Source organism: Platichthys flesus, chromosome 13 (genome assembly GCF_949316205.1).
Source record: "Platichthys flesus chromosome 13, fPlaFle2.1, whole genome shotgun sequence".
Lineage (NCBI taxonomy): Eukaryota > Metazoa > Chordata > Actinopteri > Pleuronectiformes > Pleuronectidae > Platichthys > Platichthys flesus.
In genome coordinates, this window is record NC_084957.1 from 19,568,613 (window position 1) to 19,585,989 (window position 17,377).

At 42.0% G+C, this 17,377-nt stretch overlaps 1 protein-coding gene across 2 annotated transcripts in view; it reads right to left on the reverse strand.

Annotated features, from left to right (window-relative positions):
- Positions 1 to 6,973: 6,973 nt before the first annotated feature.
- The window catches only part of LOC133967377 (protein FAM124A), a 28,666-nt gene continuing 18,262 nt past the window's right edge, over positions 6,974 to 17,377 (reverse strand). For both annotated transcript variants that reach the window (XM_062402796.1, XM_062402795.1), the window contains 2 exons: positions 12,813 to 13,579; positions 6,974 to 8,733 (listed from right to left, as the gene is read on the reverse strand). In XM_062402796.1, the coding sequence (XP_062258780.1) occupies positions 7,915 to 8,733; positions 12,813 to 13,579 (1,586 nt within the window). In that variant the 3' untranslated portion in view covers positions 6,974 to 7,914. The remainder of the gene's footprint in view (positions 8,734 to 12,812; positions 13,580 to 17,377) is intronic.

A 17,377-nucleotide genomic window follows, 5' to 3' on the forward strand; every position in this document is an offset into this window, starting at 1 on the left:
ATTCTCAGCATTACAATGTCAAAATGAAATAAACATAAATACCACAATAAGATCGTTTATCCCAATGGACTTCAGACATTATTGACTGTCTTGTCCTTGTCAGTATCATTTTAAAGTGCATGTTCCTCTGATGCGATGCAGATGAGGGTTTCAGCTCCTACCTGCAGACGGCTGAGGTGAGTCCGTGTGAGTCCAGTGACCCTCCAGCCTGTGCAGCGGGAGAAGTGTCCTCTTGTCCCCGGCTGTCAGTCTGTCTCACTGAGGCAGCCTGCAGTCATAAGACCTTGTTTAAAGGGGAACGTTCCGCCGGTCTCCGTCGGCGATGTCCGTACCACTCGTCCGGGACTCCTGCCTCCCCGGGGCTATAAGGAGCCAGGCGGAGGGAGGCATGTCACCGAGCAGCAAATCCCAAACCAGGCCAAAACATACACACACACACACACGCGCGCGCGCACACTGCACAACACGGCACGCGTGCACGCTCTTTGCAATTTTAATTGTGGGCCATAATTTGTTGGAAACTATTATTAGGCCTCGGAAACTAATTCCAGTCAGATGAACAAACTAATTGGAGAAAAAAAGTTTAAAATGATTATAATTATGGTGCAGAATCAAAATAAATATGATGTGAAACATAATTAACTTTTTCTCTTTTCCCTGTGATATTCTACCAACATTTTTAAAGTTAATTTAGCATAATATCTGGAAACAGAGGGAAACAGCTAACCCAGCTCTGGAATCCACATACCAGCAACTAATTAATCAAATAACCAATAATCAAATTTAAAACCAATGTGTGTGATCTAATGTGTCTGTTATTATATGATGAGACAGCATTAACAAAGACGTGGCAGTTTTAATTATTGGCTTTATGAAAGGTTAATATAGTTAATAATAGTTTATTGGTGCTTCATCTCAAATCATTATCACATATCACAAAGTAATTCATATTCATATCAATGCATGTTTGACCCCCTCCCCTGAGTCCCTTTGCCTTATCGCCCGTAGATCCAGGGACGCAGCTGTGGCCACATCATGGATTACGATCTGTGGATCGCGTATCAGAGATCGTGATGGTGGATCCAGTTTGGCGTATTCTGTATCGTGCTGGCTAATCGGAATAATAATGGCGGATCCTTTACAGTTAGCCTCTGATCATGGTGGTGGAACACGACAGAGGTGGCAGCTGATGATGGATCCTAATTGGCGGCAGTGGACAATGACAGTGGACTATAGTGGCATCCGGTCTTGATGGTGAATTATGATCTTGCTGCCTGTTGACCATAGACTATGATTGCAGCAGGACTGCTTGATATATAGTACACTTGACATCTATTGCACTTCTCCCATCCTGGGAGAGGGATCCCTCACATGTGTCTCTCTCTGAGATTTCTACATTCTTTTTACCCAGTTCTGTTTTACCCAGTTCTGTGTCTTTTAAAAGGTCAGTGGTCAATACATTGAAAGGTAAGAATTAAAGAGTGATCATAGAGGAGAATTTCCCACAATCTGGCAACAATTAATGCTAGTAAAAAGTTAATTTCAGTTTATAGATTTTTTTGTTTTACGGAATTTGAGAAGCACTTTGTAAGTTATTATTATATTTATTATTATTAATACTATTATTGTCATTATTATTATTATCTGGCTGGTCTATTTGCCTAAGAAAATGCATTGATTTTGGTCCATTACAGAGACCATCTAAACTGGTCTCTGTAACTTGAAAATGGTGTTTACAACTACTTAGTATATATTAATATATTATATTGATTTAAAACATTTTCCATGGACTTTTCTTTCCAGGTTTTAAATTCTCACTCACACACTAAGACATCGGTTGTGTTATAAAAGTCATTTGTCCTTTTGTTGTGTTGATCAAAAGACATTTCTGCTCCGAGCGTCACGCTGCTGCATCAGCGTTTCTAATTGGTGTTACTCTGGAATGTGGACGGACGGACTCACTCATCTTGGACGTGTTGCCGCTCCAGCATGTGATGAACAACAGCGTCTCAGTCATCAGGACATATTCTTCTCCTCGGTGTCGGACGAGGATGCAGCGCAACAAGGGCCTTTTTCAGTGGGTTTCAATTCAATTTAAAGGTAAAGTCTACTGAGATCAATCAATTTAAAAAGAAAAGGAAATTGTAACAAGGAAAGATCAAATGAAAAACAAACTAAAGTCAAGATGATTTCAACTTTTTTATTATGTTACATATTCAGAAATAAATTAACACAAGAAACTTACAGACACAAGAGTCTACAGCCAGATACTAACAGCCCTGTGAGGCTGTTCTCAAGTACAGCAGCAGCCTCAATTAAGCTAAATGCTAATACTAGCATGGAAATGTGCTGACACATCTCAATTATTTCCACAATCACCATCTTAATGTTAGCACATTGGCTAATGTCAGCGTGCATACATTAAGCTAGATCATTGTGATGCCAATAAAGGAACAGTCAAGGGAGATATAATTATGGTACATCATCTGGGGACCATGCATTTAAAAAACAAGAGTCTACAGTCACGCTAGCAGCTCTGTGAGGCTGTTCTCAAGCACAGACGTTTAACTTTGAGCTAAATGCTAAGACTAGCATTGAAATATGCTAGTCAGATCATCGTGATGGCATTGAAATTGCCATCACGATGAAATTAAGGGGACCGAGTCATCTGGAGACCATGAATTTTGGACATCTAGTCTAGCAGCTCTGTGTGGCTGAACTAAAATACACCAGTGCTTTGAGCTACATGCTAACACTTGGGTTGAATTATGCTAACATGCCAATGCTTTGTAGTTCTCATGTTTTCCGTGTTTATCATCTTCATTTAACATGTCAGCATGCTTACATTAAGCTTATCGGCGCAAGATGAGTAGTTTGACCTGATGATCCTCACGGGAACACAAATGTTTGTAGTTGTTAAAACATTTCACTCAAAACCTAAAAATTGAACTTCAGGGGATTGCATCCGTCGTCTGAGGACCATGCATTTTGGGCCAGTTCAATCAATTCAATTCATATAGATATTAACTCTGGAATACCTTGACATGCACTTTATTAAAGCAGAACAAAGACTGAAGAACTGGTGATAGTGATGTACTATCCCTGTATTTCACCTAAAATCAATCTGCAGTGGAATGATCTCCCCTCGACTGTCCCTCTTAATTGGGGAAATGAAAGTCAGCAAAATAAATTGTGGACATTTTTTCCCATGAAGGAAAGAACATGATTGGTAGCTATCAGGTATTTGGCTGCTTTGTCTGACAGGGGATTCCGGCCATTACTGGATTCGACTAATTAGTGGAGCCATGGCTCGGCTTCATTAAATGTAATCGCCACATTCTTTAAAACCCAACGCCCCGACTCCGGACGCTGGAATTTGGAATTTTAACGGCGGTGGAGATGAGACGTCACAGTAACTGACCAAAGACAATCATCTGAAGAGATGCCACCACAAACAGCAGCTTTTATCTTGGCGGTCGTGAGGCCTTTGGAGGAACATTATGTTTAGAGGTTCATATTTGTGAAGGGGAAATAATGATTTGTGCTCTCTGTGTCTGATCCCTGGAGCGACTACACAGCAAAGTGGCGCTGCTTAAGGTCTTGCGGTGGAAGCTGGAGCAGAGCTTAGGAGGCCTCGGCCCGACAAGACCCGCACGCTCTTCACTCATCTGTGCAGGTGGTGATGTGGCCTTGGCACTATTTCATTAAAACTTGCTAATATTAACAGCACAGTCACCCTCAGTGCTCTTTGAGCTGCGAGTTCAACCCACTGTTTGGTCAGCTGCCACTATGTTACAGCCCGGCCAAGCTGAGGTACTGACCCTGCATGCCAACATGTTTCAGGCTGCATCCAATACTGAGCCGTCTCTACAAGCCAATGACAAATCAAGAATAACCTCTTTAAAAGCATTTCAACACAAGCACATACCTCCGCCCAAACCCCACAATCCTGTAAAATGTAATCAAGCAGCATCAAATTATGCAGCATCTTTCTCGGTCCATACTACAATACCTCTATCAAGTTTCATGGAAATCTGTAGTAGTCTTGTTTGTGAAAACAACTTCATCAAAGGTAATAATCCTGTCAAAACTGTGTTTACATCAATGAGTCAAATAAGTTGCAAAATAATAAAATGTTATGCATATATTCATCGTACTCCAAAGGATGAATCAGAATGATGAAGATGAATTTGTTTAGTCTATAAAATATCTATATAATTTATCCTTTGGGGTGTATTTGGAGCCAATCCAAGGTGACAGAGACAAACAACCAATCACATCCTCAGGCTGTTTAGAGTCTCCAATTAACCCGAGATTTGCAACTCAGCCAATCCCGTTCAAACTCAAACGATCAGACAAAAGACTACTATGATGTTAAAAACAGATGTTGATTTATTTTCTATTCAACAGACTTCAACTGTTTACTTTTTTCCTGCATCTCTCTTTAGTCACAAGATGTTATAATAATTTCAAGATTTAAAAGTCTTCTCTAGTACAGTAACAATAGTTTCAGGCAGCCGTCTGTATGGAAAGTGAATATTTCAGTGTAAGTTGTCGTTGTTAGGTGTTAATGTCATGTAAGAAATGTTCATAACAATGATACTAATTCCCAACACGTGCCTGTCAGTCGGTGTTTCCAGCAGCTTATTGTCGTTGCTCCATGAGAATTTCTCCTTCCGTCACCAAATATGTGCATTGATGATTGTCTGTGTGACTCTGTGACGCCTCCACCTTTCTCCACACAGCAGCAACTTAATCCCTAACTGGTGGAGACTGTCCCCAGGCTCTCCATTCACACTTTTCCAACTCGTGACCTTTGACCGGGCAGGGGAAAGAAATGATAATGAATTGAGAGGGAGGAGAAGGTGGAGGAGTTCAAAGAAGAAACTGCTACATAAAACACATTCTTGGGTTTGATTCCTTGTGATTCAAGGTTCATCCAACTAAGAGGAAAGCACCTGAAGAAGGAATTATGACAACAACAGAAGAAGAGTAGAGGAAAGACTGCATCCACACCTCAATTTAAGGGGTTCTTCCTAGACCCAGGCCCCAACCCTCTGCTGGGTATAGGAATCGGTTCAGTAGATTTTGTGTAAAACTGCAAATATCAAAAAACAAAGCTGCATCACATTGCAAACACTCATAATTATCAAACCTCTTAATGTACCTGATTTTTTTCATCAAGATTAATGCCAAGGCAAAGGTTGGGGGCCAAATTAAATGGATTCTTTCCAGGCCCATGACTCATCCTTCCACCAAGTCAGGAGGAAATATGTTCCCTAGTTTCTGCATAATCCCGTGGTCAAAAAAAACCCCACCAACAAAGAAACATCATCCATTGCTGAGTTAACAATTAAAAAGAGGAAGCAGATGTGAAGAGGAAGAAAATTACAATAAAGATGAACAAGACTGAGACAAGAAGATAAAGATGAAGATTAAAAAGAAATACGGGCAAAGTTAAGAATATTGCAGTCAGTTTGGACGCAGCCTGTATGAGGGAAATTGGTGATTCCTCAGCAGCGATGCACTGAGCACAGCACGACTCATTCTGCTTCACCTCCAGTGCCCTACTTCCCGTCGAGCTCCGGGGCCTTTGGGCCGTTCAGGCGGGGAAGGATTAGAGGGGATGCTGGTGTGTGGGGCCGGGCCAGGCTGCAACAACGCCGGTGTCGCCAGAGCGATCTGCCAGGTACGCCACGGCGGATTAGAGCCACTAGTGCTGGCACTGGGAGAGGGGCGACGTGAGGGGACGTGTCCCAAAGAGGCTTCACCCAACAGGAGCACGAGCGTGGCCCCGAAGAACCATGGGAAAAATGTGGGCTGTTGTTATTTTAGTGACAGCACAGCAGGTGATGATGATGGTGACGATGATGAGGACATGAGGAGAAATAAATGTCCTCTAATGCTGAGGCAATGTAGAATAAGACAGCCAGGAAAGGAGTTAAGATCTCATTGGTTCTGTGAACAGTAAATCAGGTTTGGGAAACTTTTTAAGATTATTAAAGTTATTGAACTGTTGAATAGTTGGACTTGTAGAAACGTGTTTAACTTGTTTCTGTTGCTCTACAGCTCCATCTGCTGCCATTTAGTGCTAAAGTGAAAAGTTCTCTTCTGTATTGATGATGCAGTTCAGGTCGGTGAGGACTGGATCATATAATAATAATAATAATAATAATAATAATAATAATAATAATAATCACTGATAGCCAATATAAAAACCACAAACAAAATTTCAATAGAGGTTATAGCACATATTACCCAAGTAAAACATATATGTATACTTGAATAGTGTACACTTGTATACATTATGCACACAAATATAGTAATGTATATGATTTTATATGATTTTTTGCTTTATCTTTTTTATAGCATTGTTCTTATTGCTGAGCTGACCGGTTCTCTTGTCCAACTCTTTTTATTTTGCTGTTCCCCTGACAATGACAATAAAACCTGAAACTTCGAAAAAAGTTTAATGTTGAGATGTCGTCCGCCTTCAAGCACAAACTGTAAGAATGACAAATTGTTGTATAAAGTTTGTCAAAGTCTCAGAGTTTTAACTGATTTGTTTCCCAGGCCTCCTCATATGTGACCTTTGCACTGTAGACGTTATACACTTCCTTGCTCTCCATGTTGAATGGTCCACGATGACATCACCTCTGCAGGGTTGCCTTGACAACCGGTGAGCCCAGGATTCCCCTCCTTGGACGGATGGAGACCCCCCCCCAACACACACGCACAAGCACACACACCTGTTTAAGTACTCAGACTTTGGAGAGAAGGTTTCACAGGCTGAGGCTGTTAAAGATAGCCCCCCCCCCAACACACACACACACACACACACACACACCCCCCTCAGGCCTCAGTGAAACAGTGACAATACTCTGTGAAACACAACAGGATGAATCATCAACAGATTTCTTAAAATACAAGATACAGCTCTTTAATTATAATAAAATCACTACATGTGGTAATAAATGTTCAAATAAAATCTCTTGCCTCAAAGATGAACACAAGAGGACAGCACTGAACTGCTAAAAAATGTAAGTTTTGTCTTTCAAGCTGGTACAGAAGGACAGACAACTCGAAAACATAATGCCTCTGTCCGCTGGCTGTCGCCACTGTGGAGGCATGGAAAAATCCTTAAAAGGTGACGGAGATATATCACCTCACTATTGTTCATGGTGACCCCCACTGTCAGCATGTCAAGTTTCAGAAGATTTTATTGTCGAATTTTTGAGAAAATTAAAGGCAAAGTTGTCAAGTCTAAAGAAGTCATACTTGAGTCCAAGTTAAAATTTGTACCAAATTTGAGGCAATTCCCTGAAGGCATTATTAGATATTGCGTTCACAGGAGTGAGACGGACTTAAGGACAGCACGAAAACCATAAAGCCTCCGGCAAACTGCAGTCACCAGCGCGGAGGCATACGAATCTGACAAGGTGCTCTGATGCATTTTCCATCCCCCTTAAGAAAACCAATGAGCTGCAAAGCATATACATGGATTTTTGAATTACCTTGCATTAGCCTCACTAAAGAAGAATTATAAATTTTTACTACAGCCATAGTGACTTGGTTGATTTATTTATTTTATGCATCTAAATAAAAGAAGTTGGGTAAATAGAGACAAATGGTTTTATTACATAGTGTATCTGTACAGTTACATGATTGGTCCTTTAACTTAATTCACTTATATGTCCTGATACTTACAAAGCCTAAATCTGCATGTGAAAAAAAAGCAACACTCAAAAATACACGAGAACATTAAATACAGTTTGAGCCTGTTTTCACTGGCCTGTAGTTTTACTGTCAAACACCAGAGTGCAGAATAGAGCTGTTTTGACTGTCTCGGCCCTGACGTCTGTCACTACTGAGCAACTCATTTCAGATTACAGATTCTCAGAATACAGAGGTTGATCAGATGTAGAATTCTTGGTCTTCTTCTTCGTCTGCTTCTTCCACCGGTGCACTAATAACGCTGCAACTGTCAGACTGGTTTATGGACACGTCGCACAGGGACGGGGCGGCACTTGTGGTCACACTGGGGCTATGGGGATACGACCACAGCAGGGTGGAGGGAGTGCTGTAGGTGGGGAGGCTGTATGGAGTCCGGCCTAGTGTGGCTGACTTGTAGGTGGTGTTCTCAGGGATGCCAGGAGAAAGGGAGGGTCCGATGTCTTCGGGTGGAGCAGATGACGGCCTACAAGTCTGTGGCAGGTTGGATTTGATGTACGCAGACACCACTGTGAAGTCCACACTGTTACCTGCATTGACTTGGTCCCCCGTGTCCACGTCTGTCTCCTCTGCACCAATCAGAGCGTCAACGTTGAGTCGGAAGGGCGGAATGAGGGAGGACCTCCGGTTCAGGGAGTGGCTCCTGTGGTGGGGGCTGGAGGAGGGCCCAGGAGAGGATGAGGTGGAGCGAGAGCTGCCGGAGCCAAGGTTAGGCAGAGAGAAGAGGGAGCCTGAGCGGTGGCCCCTCCACTCGGTCCTCCAGCTGTCCTGGTGGTGACAGACGGGCCACTGCTCCGGCTCATCTGGCTCCTCGCAGGCCTGCGCATGGGAGCACTGGGAGGTCTGGTGGTGGTGGACTCTAGGATGGGATGAACCCCGATGATGATACCGACGGTTCCTTTGGGAGACGCCGGTGCGGTTGAAGGTGGAAGGAGCCGAGGCCGATTCAGCGACGGTGGACGATATGTGGCAGTGTTCTTGTCTGTGTTTAGCACTTTGCACCTGATTAGGAAACAAAAGGGAAACCAGGAGGTTATGAACTAAATGTATATTTGAACTTGACTAATATGAGTCATATTAATGAGTGGTTTAACCAGAGACATTAAAGCAGCTCATTTATACCTTCATGGAAATCTGTGCAAAAATCTGTAGTTTTTGCGTGATCCTGCTGACAAACAAACAAACAAACACACAGAATCGGAACAATAACCTAACCAGTAAGAAGAATTCTATCTAGAACCTTTATTATCTCGTTGAAGCTTATTTTTATGAGTATTACACATGAATCCCCTCCGCAGGATAGTGGGGAAATTCAATGTTTCCCTCACTTGCATCTTTTCCTTGCAACCTAGGTCCTCCTCTGATGATACAAGAAGTCCCGATACCAGGAATTAAACTTTGTCTCAGGCGATATCTGCCTCTGACAAAGTCCCCACAGATGTGTATTTAAATGCCTTCCTCATATAATGGTTGTAAAGTTTGTCCCTGCTTATGTTTTACTCCCTATTCGAAGATGAATGCAGAAATAAGAGCTTTGAGACTCCCTTCAAGATGGAGCGCTGGAACAATTTACCCGACCAAAGGAGGAAGGGATCAAATAACGGAACTGAGATGTTGCCAGGGTTTTCCTGAAGAGTTCCTCAAAGTTTTTCCTTACACCATACAACGAAATCCCTCGTTCTAAACCTTTCCCGACATACTGGCACATTTCTCCGTTAATCACGTGCTTGAATTTTCCATTATTGAACTTTTGAAATAGCAGGTATATAAGATTATTCTGCTTTTGGACCACAGCATCACTTCATTCTTAGCTCTGTCTGTGTAGTTGAATATGAGGTCACAGGGGAAACAATGAAAAGACCATTAAAGGTTAAGTGTGTAGAGTTTAGTGACATCTAGTGGTGTAGTTTCATGTTGCAGTTGAACACCCCTCATCTCACTCTCCCCTTCCAAACATGAAAGAGAACCCGTAGTAGCCTTCAGTTGTAATAAAAGCCGAAAAAGTGTTTAGTTTGTCCAGTCGGGGCTTCCGTAAACACTCTCTCTCTGTAGAGAGGACCTGCTCAAGATGCCCATTATAGGGTAAAAAAATCAACAATTCGTCCAATTTGAATGAAACACTAGTGAAAACATCATCAATTTATGTTAAATGTCTGCCAATAGATCACTTTCATCTCCACACTGGACCTTTAAACTCCCTCTGTGGACTTTCAGGCAACAAGGCTGCACACTCTAGGGGAACCCCACGGTTTAAAGGAAAACCCCCACATGCCCCCTGTTCTCAGCCCGACCACTTCATGAATCACAGCGCAACAGCTGGAGAAGTCATTATTGTCCAGAGGAGCCCAGAGTATATCGCACCTTCATTTATGCGCCAAAGTATCACAGACCCCCAGTTCTGACATAAACGTGAACATTTTCGTTTACAACATGCGAGGCAGCAGCAGCGGTTCTGATTTCACGGCTCCTCATGTTGGGTTCTGCTCCGTGTTTTCTTTCTCTGTGCATTGAAAAAAAAAGATGCTGATAGTTTATCCATGTTTTCTGTCCTAACGTCTGCTCTGTCGTATGACTCTAAGACCAAACAATACAAGCAGCGGCATTAACTTTCCACACACCAGCCTCGAGGCAATTATTTCCAAGTGGTTCGGGGTTGGAGGGGAGTTTTCAATTTTCCATATGTTCAGATTCAACAACAATAAATGTCCTGGAAACAAAACGTTAAGTGTCCAGAGAAGAGCTGAAGCGTGATTTACCAGATCCTCCTAACGGACTGAAGTCAGAGAACAACTGGTGTCTGCGTTTCTTATATTAACAAGTACTTGAAAATAAACCTCACATACATTATTTGAGCAATTCACTGTGTATAATGTAGAATTTGCTACTTTTCTCTGTTTGATGTGGGACGGCTGTGGCTCAGAAGGTAGAGCGGGCCATCCACCAACCAGTCAACTGGTGGTTTAATGCCCGGCTCCTCAAGTTCGAATGCCAAATTGTCCTTGGGCAAGATACTGAATCAAAATTGGTTCAAATTGAACCAAAATTTCTCCTGGCAACTGTGCCAGCAGTGTGATAGATGAAACACTAGAAGTGTTGTATTAATGTGCGTTAATGGACGAATGTGACTTGTACTGTAAAGTGCTTACACATATACAGCTCATCCATCCATTTCTACAAATATGCAGATATAAATAAACCTTACAAAATATGCATCCGCTGTATGTGTAAAACTCTTTTACCAATTCTTAAGATTAAGAACGTAAATAAGTTTTGTGTTTGTGTTTGTGTGTTCTCTTTCCCTGCTCTACATCTCACAGGTGGTTCTTCTCTTCTGTCCAATCTGTTTCAGTTCTCTCCTTTGCAGAACACTTACTTGCATTTATCTTACTCTCACTCTTTTCTTCACTTTTCTCTTCTATCACTTTTCTTTCCTCTGAACCACGATGTGTTCATATGGCTGCATACCTATCTGTCCCATACAGGAAGGAGGAGGCGGTGTTGTTGTTGTTGTTGCAGAGGGTGTGATTTAAAGGAGTTTCTGTGTGTGTGTGTGTTTGTGGTTATCCCAGAGAGGCTGCAGATCCACTGCACATTCGTTATTTACTAAAACTCTTTCTGTGCGTGTTTCCTGTGAAAGCCTCTTTCTGCTAATACGACGTGACAGGATCTTTCCAGTTTTCTGTGAGGACGACGTGCTGCAAGGCTGGCAAGGAGCTGCAGCAGGGGGTCCTGGGTAATGAGGTTGCTGACATGGTGATCAGACCCTTACCCTTGTAAGCTTTAGTTATCTTGGGATAAGCCAGGTCAGCCGGAGATCTGACCCCAGTGAGGCAAAAAAAGTAGAACCGAACATTAATCCTCAACTAGTAGTATTAGTATAAGTTGAATATTTGATTTGTAGGTCAGCAGAATATTCATCTGAAATTATCTCAGATTTATCTATATGATGTTCCCGATCATTGATCAGTTGTTGAAAAATGCACACAAACATTTAAAATTGTCTAATGTGTGACCATCCAGAATCTAAATTTGTGAAGTTTACAGGCAGATAAAACAAAGAATACCACCAATACTTAAAAAACTAAAGTACAAAGAAAAATTCACATCTGAGAATCTGAAACCAGTGAATCTCTCTCCCCCCCTCCCTTTTGTGATTCATTAATTTTAAAAGAAGTTGATGATTCATTTTCTTTTGAGTGACACACTAATCTCTGCAGCTCTACCAGCTATTATTATTCAATTATTTAAATAATTAAATAATAATTAGTTTATTCCCTTATATCAGTATCAACACCAGCCCATACAATCTATACAATTGTATGGCTCTAATACAAATTAAAATAAAAAAGCTAAGAGAAATAAAAGGTAATGGGGAGAAGATAAGTGAAATCAAACATTCAGTCATAGAGCTTACAATAATGTGAAATTTAAGCTACAAAATACTGATTTACAAAATAAATCAGTACTTCCAGATTCTCTCAAATCATATTTTCTTATTCTCTATAAAATATTTGTGTTGAAAAGTGAGATTGGATGATTATTTGTTTTTTAAATAAACCAAAGTTTTTAAAAATACCAATGGAGCAGCACACGAGTTGAGGCCAGGTGGCAGCTAAGCATCATGCATATGGTCCATTGTCATGACAGATCAGCTTATTGTTTCCCTCAGTGCTGTTCCAATCCCAGTAATGGACTGATGCTTAATCCGATTGAACTTTCAAAATGACTTATCTTCCACTGCCTGGACACAGATCCTCTCTGAAACTGATACCCTACAGACAAGGACCATTGTGTGTGTGTGTGTGTGCGTGTGTGTGTTGTGTAATCGCCATGACGCAGATACAGTAGATAATGTGTGTTTGTGCAAACTTTTAATAGTCTGGATGTTGAAGCCAAGTTGAGCTAATTAACTTGTTATATTTGGAGCTTCATAGAAACTTATTTTAATAATAGAAAGTGATGTGTGTGTGTATATACAATAGATAGTATAGTAAATGGTAATTGGTGGATGTCCTCAGTGTAACCTATGTGTATATTAAGTTTGCCACTTCTGATACTACAGAATCGGAAAACCCTCTCACCTGCAGGAGGATCTTGTTTCCATCGTAGTCCTCCGTCTGCCAGCGGACCTCGCTGATTGGGCTGCAGGGGTGCGGCAGCAGGGGCACCAGCACTCCAACATCCCGTACCCTCACCTCCATCACCGCTGACTCCAGCACCACCAGAGGCTGACCTCGAGGGAGCCTCTTAAACGACAGCTGGATCTCCATATCTGGGTTGGAGTAAACTACGAAGAAGCAAAAGTCCTCCTTCTTCTGCGCTACCCTCCGCTGAAGCAGCAGCTTGTACAGCCGCACCATGTCCACATAATTCTCATATCGGCAGTAAACAGTAAATCGTACGATTTCTTTCCCGTAATGCACCTGTCGCACGGCCCACAGCGGTGTTCCAGGAGACAGAGTGAAGAAGTCCTGGCTGCATGGCGACAGTGGGAGCATCCGCTGGCCATTACTGACTTTTTCAGTGTGATGGTATCTCCATGGTGGCCTCTGCAGAGCGCGGTGCAGCATCAGTATCTGCTCCTCACCGCCATAAGCCTCCTGGAGGAAGACGATGACTGCTATGGTGGGCTGGCAGGCTGTTGCCTGGTCGCATTTTTGATGGTGCTTGGGCCAGGGCCGCTGGGAGACGGAGGCCCGCTCTGAGACCCTGAAGAGCTGCAGCTCGGGGTGAACCCACGCCAGCACAGCATCGGCAGCTCGCTGCAGGAACTTGCCCTGGCCGGGGTCGGCGATGAGATGGACACTGACGAGGAAGGGATCCTGGAGCTCGCCCATGGATAACTCACCTCCACATACAACAAAGTCAACACAAGAAAATAGAGGGAGGGGAAAAGAAAAAGAAGAGAGGGATGAGGAAAACATGGGGAGGAGAAGAGAAGAGCATAATCAATCTTTCTGAAAAGAACCAAACCAAAGGTGGTTAAGGAACAGTTTAGATTGAGCAACTAAAATTAAAATGTCAGTCGTCCGTCACAGATTCACCCTGAATAAATTGAATCTGTTCATCTAATCCTCATCATTTTCCCACTGTTTTTCTTTCTCTTCTTTAAAGGAGACTTAGGTTGCTTTTTCAATTTTTTCTTTCTCTTGTATTATATAGGATTTTTGGTGACTGTAAAAGTTCTGTAAAGTTCTCCTGCACAGAAAACAACTCGACAGTGGCCCGACACACACTTTATTATTGTGATGTTGTGTGACGTTACTTGTCCCTAATTTGCATATTGTACGACCAGTTGCTCGTCTAGAATAACGGGTAAGCGAAAGCAAAGGCAGCCATTTCCTTGGAAGCGGTTAACCAACATTATGCAGGATTTTATACATATATATATATATCTCATTTAGCTCTTTATTTTTTTCTCCTTCCTTCTTCCCACAGACCTCTCACTCCCTTCCTTCTCCTTTTCACTCGTCCACAATTCACTTCATATTTCTCCCGTTTCCGTGTTTACTCCTCCCACCCCTCACACATGCGGAGCTTGGAGCCTCTGTTGAGGATCATTAGTGCCAAAAGAAGGTCATTAGTGAAGCCAAAGGAATGTTCCAAACCACAGCGGTGGCGATGCATTCAGGTGTAACCTCCTCCTGAACCCCCGATCTAGACAAACTCTGCACCCTGGCACAGGTACTGTAAAAACGACAGCTGACGTGTTCAGCCAAATCAAGACATTGTTTTCATTCTCACACGTCACATGTACACATTCTAACAGTATCTCTGTGTTCTCTCTCTTTTCTTTTGTGAGCACTTTCCCTGCACTCTTTATCGGACGACTCAGGGGATTTGACCCATTTCGTTTGTGCTCGGGGGCCGTCTGGTAAAATACACACAGTCTTCTTGTCCCTGGAACAGCAGAGTGTTTGACTGTTGCCAAAATGCCTCCATGAAACAGAGAGGCCAAACAGGGACAGCTTGTCTCTCCTGAGTCCCTCTGGCCTTTGTGTAAAGGACACTTTCACTTGACCTAAGAGGTGACATTTTCTAAATGGTTACATGGAAACATTGCTAAAAGGCCATTAGAGGTGTAACAACGCATGATGCACGTAAACAAGATTTACAGTTTGATGTATTTTAATATAGAATGTTTTTCTGTCCACTAAGGATGTTAAATATTTTTTCTTATTTGTTCGTTAGTAAGCAGGATTATGGAAAAAAAGTATTGACCAACAAAATAAGACCAATTCCATTAAGACATGGGTATTTCTCAACGATGGCTTCTGTTTACGAGATTTCATGTGAAAAGTTATTGCTGATAGACAATATTTTAAAATTGTTATATACGAGCCTACAGTAAATACATTTGATCCTCTTCAGATCAAATAGCATCAAACCTCATACTCCAACAACAAGTGACATCATGTGGCTCAGCGTGTCTAACGACTAACGATCAATGTCCGCCTGCCTCACATGTATCAGGCATTAACTTAGGGATGATAGGGATCTTTAAAGGTATTTACTGTATAGTACATTGGCCTGTCACACACACACAATCATGATCACCTTTCTTTAACTGACTCTACAGCTCTACTACATTTATATTTTTTACTTTTCCTGTCTGCAATTAGGAGAAATATAAACTAACCATATGATATAGGGACAGGGCGACACAAACTAAGTCCAGCTTAATTAACTGAATCTAGCTCGGTCTGGTTCAGACAATTAAAACAGAATCCCTGCTGAAATTGGGTCAGGCTCAGTTAATTTTCTCTCAGGTTCAGATGAGTTCGGACATAAAAAGACCTGACCCGATCTAATTGACCGATGAGCGACAGAACTTTATATTCCACATTCAAAAGATTTACAAATCACAAATACAACTCAGCCAAATACACAATGTTCTGAGTTGTTTAATGTTTGGAACCAAAAGTACATTAAGTCTGCAGGCTGTCCTTTAGCAATAAGGGGTTAATGGGGAGCTGACACAGAGGAGAATACATTAGAGATTAAGTCACCCCAATGCTGTGAAGGGTGTTTGTGTGTAAAGCTCTGGAGGAGTGTGTCTCTAAGCTCTTAATCCACTCCAGTCTTCGGGCTGATGCTCTGACTCTGACCGTCTGCATACACACTACTGCATGGGCGCGACCGTCCGCGACGCACACAAAATCGATTTGCTCCTTTATGGGCAGGCCTGTCTTTTCTAATTCTCAGAGACCTTTACCTTCGCTCTGTGTTTAAAATGTTAACCGGCAACACATGCTCACAGCCATATGCACGGATGATGACGTGAGATAAAACAACACCCCTTCCAGTGGCTCTGCACATATGAGAGTGATTAGCAGCGAAAACTCAACCAAGGCTTTGGAGCATGTTCATGTGTGTGTGTGCGAGAGAGAGAGAGAGAGAGAGAGAGAGAGAGAGAGAGAGAGAGAGAGAGAGAGAGAGAGAGCACTGCAGTCACAGCTTCAGCTTGGCCCTCCGTGTAAGTCAAAACAACTGAAGGAGGAAATTCAAGACGGGGGCCCTTTTTTGTCGTCTGGTAAAAAGAAAGGAAAAAAAAAAAAGAGATTGCAAGGTCCAACAGTCATAAGTCAGTTTGCCTTGTGCCAAGGAAATTAAAACACAAAGACTTTGCTGTAATATTGAGTTCTTTAAGTTCAGTGAAACCACAGCTATACTTGTGTTTCTATGCCAAACACATATAAGTTCTACTCTGATTCAGATTGAGCCAAGTCTCCTATGCAAACGAACTTTGTAGGGACAACTTAAGGATACAGCTGTGATATTATATTACTTTATAACAAGCATGTGCTCTCATGAACAAGTAGTAGTATTGTGCCATAGACTACAGGTTGTCTGGGCCATGAGGAAACTTATATTTACTCATTATATTGATTTAAAGAATTCATTGAGGTAACCGGTCAGCAGTTGAAGAAATCAGTGCTTCTGAGAGGTCTACGTGTATTTTTTTGAATCACAGGAAGTAGTTACAAAGCTTATGTTTTACTTAGTTATTTTAAACCATTGCCTTCTCTCTTGTGTGCATCACAGCATTCATCTCACGTCTCCTGATCGATCTTTATTAGAGCACCGATTCAGAGAAAGCCAAGCACCCACGTGTGCCTGTATAAAGTCTAGGCAAAATCTATAATGATTTGATTTGATCAAACTTCATGGTGCTTGACTTGATCAACTGCAGGGACTAGGCCTCTGTCACCTGCTCCAAACCCTAACCACCAATCAGAGTGTGGCTCCTGAATCTACTATAGAGAAGTGATGACAAAGGGGAGAGAAAATAAACCTTTAAATATTAAGTAGTAGTTTGGACCTATGGGTTATGATATTTTAATAAGGTTTATTTTGGGTGTGGCAGACAAACATTCAACTGGCAGTAAGATAAATCTGCACCTCCAAATATCTGTTAGAAAATAATCCCCAACAGATGCACTATTTTCTAAATGAAGATGGTCTTGCTGTTTCAAGAAGCTTCTTGAGCTTTTAAACAAAATTATTGTCTTCCGTGATCTTTTTTGACGATAACTATTTTCAGTAGGAGCAAAGAAATTGACATGTGCCACAGGGGATATTGGGGTTTGTAATATTAAGAAACAGAACAACACATCGTTAGCTGGTTTGTTCAAGGTATTTATGG